Genomic DNA, 5,755 nt, shown 5'->3' with positions numbered 1-5,755 from the left:
GAGCATGGGTCAACCTCTCTTATAAAAGTGGCTATTAACACCTCAGAACAGATTAATCGTCAGTGGGAAACTTGTTTGAAAGCTCATTCTGACTTGGAGAGGGTGTGGGGAAAGGCAGTGTAAGCAAGAAGGAATCGAGTCTGGAGGACACGCGGGAAGGGCGCAGAAAAGGTTCTGGGCTGGTGAAATTTGCCTACAACTTCAATTTTATCTCACAATGGCACTTAGCCTAATGAACCAAGATGTTTGGGTCCTCCCTGATTCTTCTTAATTTGATTTAAATTTGTTTCATGATCTCTCTAAAGAGTGAAGACTCTACCTAGGCTTCAGAAGTTAGTGAGCACCACTCTGCCAGGAGTTTGCTTTTTCTCTTCCTGTCTCCTGTTGGGATCTGCAATTACAAGGAGTAAGCACATTCAGGGGACTGCTGCATTATTTCTTGAAGGAGTAGTTTGTTATGGGCTGCACTGTGCCCCGCTTCAATTCATAAGGTACTAACTCCTAATACCTTAGTCTATGACTGTATTTGGGGATAAGGTCTTTAGAGAGGTGCTTAAGTTGAAATGAGATCTTTATGGTGTGCTTATAAGAAAAGGAAATCAGGACACAGAAAGTGACATCAGCCATGTGCACACACAGAAAGATGATCATGTCAGGACAATGGGAAGGTGGCCACCTGTAAGGCAAAGAGAGGCCTCAGAAGAAATCAAACCTTGATCTTGGACTTCCAGCCTGTGAGAACTCTTCTGGTATTTCAGTGACAGTGGGGATTTTATAGTCATCTGGACTCGAGAATAAAGTACACCTTCTGGAGAGTATTTCAGTTCTTCTATGGTATAGAGTCCCATGCCTTGGATAAACGCTCCTTCAATCTACAGGCAAAAATTTTCCAGTTTATAAGCACATAACGTTGGTTGAATCAATATTCCAATGTGACTGAAAATGGAGTTCCGAACCACAGTAAGTCATTCTTAAAAGCCCTGCGGTGGACTTTATAAAGACTTCTTCAGAATCTGGTGCCTGCCATCCTGCTTGGCCTCTTCTCTAGCTCTTCTTGCCCAGGTACCCCTCATTCCAGAGACCTAACACTTGTCAAGTTCTGGGTAATTCTCCAAGCCCACCGGATTCCCTCAGATCCCCAAGGCTTTGTGAAGTCAGTTTCTCCTGACTCTTCACTGCTCCCCACCCCAGTGTGTCTCTCTGGCAAATTCCTATTTATGCCCCAAGTTCCAGCGGAAGACTCACTTCCTCTTTGGAGTCTTCTGGATCCTCCCGCCACTCCTGAGGTGGATTTAGGGACTGCTTCCTCCAGTCTCACTGCAGTGGAAGCCCTTCCCCCAGTAGGCTGGCACTCAGAGGGCTTTTCCTTGTTCGCCTCTCACTTTCGCTCTTGCTTCACTCTCTCTCACTGGTCTGTAAGTATACTGAGGCCTGGTCTTCTCGCGTTGTGTTCTCAGCATGGTGCCTGATACGTAGGTTCTCAATAAATGTCTGCTGAATTAGATGAAAAGGAAGCTAACATGAAAGGAACACGAACCGGAATAAATAGAACCAAAACCCTATTTATTACAGTATCTGGATTTCTTTACTTCCCTTTTTAAGTTATCACGGAGAGTAGATCAATGTTAATCAATGTGAGTTGGAAGAAAGATTTCTATTAAATTAAATATTCTTATTAAATTAAATATTTTTTTTATTAAAAGTCATGTTGAGTTCTGTTTACAAACTATCATGCCCTTAGGAAAAGGTTTAAGGTCCCATTTAAAGGGGGGTGTCTGCTTTGAGTTTAAAAATTGAAGGAGAGTTATGGTTTGCATTTTATTGAATTGTAAAATTACTGAATAAAGTAAACAAATTCAAATGCTAAATTTGGATAGTTTCCAAATGCTTGTCCCTAAAGGAAAGGATCAAAGTCTAAGAGTTCTGGCCTAACACACTTCTTGTTTTCTCTCCTTTTCTAGCGGGAAAAAGTAGGGTTTTTCAGATCACAACCTCTATCTTTTTTCCTTTGCTTCAGCAATAAAGAGGCAAGAATGAGCTGGGAGGAGGAGATAAGAACAGGAAGGGAAGGTGGGGCGTGAGGTTGGCTGTGGTTCTCAAACTGTACAGACCTAAGATGAATTTCAGGTGCAGGTTAAATGTGTAGATTACAAGTCTCAGCCTCACAAAGTTGTGAAGTCTGGGCCTGGGTAAGCTCAGGACTCCACATTTCCAATAAGCACCGTAGGTGCTTTTGTTGCAGAGTCTGAGGGCCACATTTTTAGAGACACTGAAGGACCAACTAGATTGTCCCTTAGAAAGCCCATTGGGCAATCTAGGTAAACAGATCCCTTAGGACTTAGGACAGTGGGAGCTGTTGGTAGACGAAAGCGCCACATGCCTGTTGGGTTTGATGCCAAGATGCTCAACCTCAGGTCTAGATTGCGGACCACCTGCCTTGCTTCACCTGGGAGCTGGGTGGCAGGGCTGGGGCGAGCCAATGCGGCTGGTCCGTTGGCGCCCCTTTGAGGAACGAGGCTAGGAGGAAAGAGCAAAGCTATACCAACAGCTGGAAAGGTTGTAACTTAAAGTCTAAAAAGACTGAATGCATTAATTTTATTTATTTGTGAGGTAAAAATTGGAAATTCAGCATGAGGGGAAAATTGTGTTTAAGCATTTCTTTTCCCTTTATATTTCTCTAAATTGTTCAGTCTATCTAAATTCAATATTAATATGAATACTAATGCAACTTTGTTATTATGTATTTATATAACATCCCCTAATTATAAACATTAATTAATGTTCATTGAAGAAAAATTAGAAAGCATGGAGAATTACAAAGCAGGATAAATCACATACATTCCTGCCATGAAAAGACAATTGTTTACTTTTTCTTGATTTTTTTTTCAACTTTTTATCTATTTTTTTTTGTGCGTAATATATAATAAATATCGCAGAGTACTTACACCAAGTATAAACAGCATTTGGAGAACTCTATGAAATACTATTCTGAATGGAAATGACCAAAGCCCCCTTGGGGCAGCCTGGCATCATGCACCTGCCCAATGTCCACAGCCGGGTTAATGCTGAATGCTGCATCTCTGAAGATATCGTCCTGAGGATCTGCGCCCGGGGAAGATACATAATAAAAAATATTTACTCAAAACAATTCTTTTCTGCAGTTTTGTACCTGTCCCTGGTTCTTCCACTGGCAGGATCAGGTCAATTATTATTTATGACATAGAAAAGGCATCAATGTTTGTGGTCACACTGTGAAGGTGCTGAACGCCAGTGTCACTCTTTACGGGCCATAAGAATTTGGCAAACGTTCTAAAAATAAATATTTGAAATGACATAGAAAATGATATAAATATTTGAAATGAAAGCTGCCGAATATAGCAAAATGTTAAATATTTAAATCAATTCAAATATAAACTGTTAGTTTGTGAACCTGCTTCCTAGTTCTCTAGGAGGTTTCTTGAACTTGAGGAATGTGTGGAGACCCCTTTGAAAGAAGCAAATAGTCTTGTAGACTCTGTAGTGTTAAAATTATTTTTATTATAACGTTGTTTAAATATATGCTAACATAAAGCTAGGTAGAGTCTCCTTAGAGTTATAGTTCTTTTATGACAATAAAGCAAAAACAAAATGACAGAGTGTGCAGACCAATCTACACACTAGTAGAATTAAAAATAACATTAATTTAGTTGACTGATGATTTTTCCTGAAGCTGAATTGCTGCTCGGAACGTGCAAAACATACTTTAGAGTTCAGCGTGCCTTTTGCATGCAGATTAAAGGATCAATTTTCTCTCCACTTTTCTTATTTAAATTGCCATTAGATTTTCATTTGCACTTTATGCCTTGCCCTTTTCTGTTCTTCAAGAAAATATCATTTACCAATAAAGTCCTGCTCTCATTGCCTTGGCATAAAGTAAACTTCTTGGTCCCAAAGGCAGGCAAAGAGATCTCATGGCAATACTCCACTTACAAATTGGTCATTCTGATGATGCAAAATATGCATGTTTTAACTGAAATAAAAATAAAAGTTACTGAGGTGAAATATGGTCCCCTGAGATCATTATACCAGCCGACTTCTGGTATAATGGACCCCTGCTTGGCTGCCTCTCTTATTTCAAACACAAATCTGTTCACATGTGTGCCCTTATTCTTCTCATTTCTTCTCTTGGTTTCTGTTCCTTCTGTCCTATCATCCCTTCTTTGAGGTATAGTCTCTGCTTCTCATGCATTAGGGAGATACCTATGTTCATAAATCTACGTTTGCTGGTTCTTTCAGTTTTCAATCATGGACTTCATTACAAATGGATGCCTTCAAAAGAGTGCCACATCTAAGGCAAACCCAAGTCACACAGTTCCTGCCTGTCTAAATATCAGATGTTCTTCCCCTTATCGTGCCCTGACCATATACTCCCGTGCATAACTCTACACTCAGCAATCTGGTGCTCTACGATAAGGTTCCCAGTTAAGAGAGTGAAGTATCGCAGAGAACATTTGTCATTCTTTTGTGACATCCTGAACTCCTTTCTTTGTGTGGAGAATTTTCTCACCTTATATTCCTTGAGAGTATCTCCTCTCTCTATTGAAGGTCCAAATGCCAGATCCTAATTTTTCTGGTTTCCTTCGCATTATAGAAAATTTCAAAATACACAAAAGTAGAGAGAATAGTATAGTTTTCCCCCTTATACCCTTTACCCATCTTCAACAATGAGCATTTATACCCCAATCTCACCCCCAGCTCTCTGTCTTTCCACTTCACTCCCCTTTGCTTCCTGTGCTCCAGCCACCCTCACATCCTTGCAGCTCCTCAAGCACGGTAAGTAAGCTCCCTCTGCTCCCAAGTATCTACTTGGTTTTCTTTTTTGCTGCATTCAGGACCAGGCTCAAGGATCACCAGTCAGTGCCTGGCCTGGCTTCCCTGCTGCCTAAGATAGCAGCCCCAGCCCTCGCACTTTCTCTTTCCATAACTTCCTTTATTTTGATTCATGACATCTGCCATTATGTTTCATTTTTTATTCTTCTTTCTTTATTATTATTTAATGATTTATTATTTATTAATTAAATGTAGGCTAGGAAGCTGAGCGGGGGGAAGGGAGAAAGTACAGGGAGGGAAGTGGAGAGAAGCCACCCTCACCTGCTTTCTACCTGCAGGGAAGTAGCAGAGACACTGCAGGTTGAAGTACATTTCGGAATTTTAGACAAGACATTTTAATTATTGAAATGAGATGTTTTCTGGAAATAAAATTGATCAATAGATTTTTCATTATCTTAGAATGATTAGAAAAATTACGGGTAGACTTTATTTAAGAGGAGGGAAGAAGAAGGCCACAGAGGGAGCTCCGACCACTTGGAATCTCGGCTCTGCCAGTGGTAGCTGAGTGACCTAGAACTAGCCACCTGACCTCTCTTGGCCTCCATAAAAGTTTCAGCTTCCATTAAAGAAGTGGTGGGACAAGAATCCTTCGAGCACTGTCATTAGGTGACTGAGAAATAAAAGAAAAGTCACGGGCATGGCCCTTCCGTTGTTATCTGTCCCCACGGACGCTGCCGTCATGACAGTATTGGGCACTGTGATTGTGCTTGTTTCAGACAGGTGAATATATGATGAGAGGATGTTCTGCTCTTGACTAGCCACCTGCCAGAAGCAGAAAAAAAAAATTATTTATTTCATTGACTGTAAGTCTCCTTTCATCCCAAATTGAAAATCTTTAAACTCTTTTTTGAACTAAGTATAAAACCTAGCTATCCTATAGGGACAC

At 40.6% G+C, this 5,755-nt stretch overlaps 1 protein-coding gene across 1 annotated transcript in view; it reads right to left on the bottom strand.

The window, feature by feature from the left end:
* Window positions 1-326: 326 nt before the first annotated feature.
* LOC102879869 (aldehyde oxidase 4-like) overlaps window positions 327-5,755 on the bottom strand; it is a 53,652-nt gene continuing 48,223 nt past the window's right edge. Inside the window, 3 exon segments of the mRNA XM_025039315.1 lie at window positions 327-391; window positions 713-872; window positions 5,503-5,631. Coding sequence (XP_024895083.1) covers window positions 327-391; window positions 713-872; window positions 5,503-5,631 — 354 coding nt within the window.

Source organism: Pteropus alecto, unplaced genomic scaffold, assembly GCF_000325575.1.
Source record: "Pteropus alecto unplaced genomic scaffold, ASM32557v1 scaffold3, whole genome shotgun sequence".
Classification (NCBI taxonomy): Eukaryota; Metazoa; Chordata; class Mammalia; order Chiroptera; family Pteropodidae; genus Pteropus; species Pteropus alecto.
The sequence above is the reverse complement of the archived record's forward strand: the minus strand, read 5'-3'. Positions and strand labels throughout refer to the sequence as shown.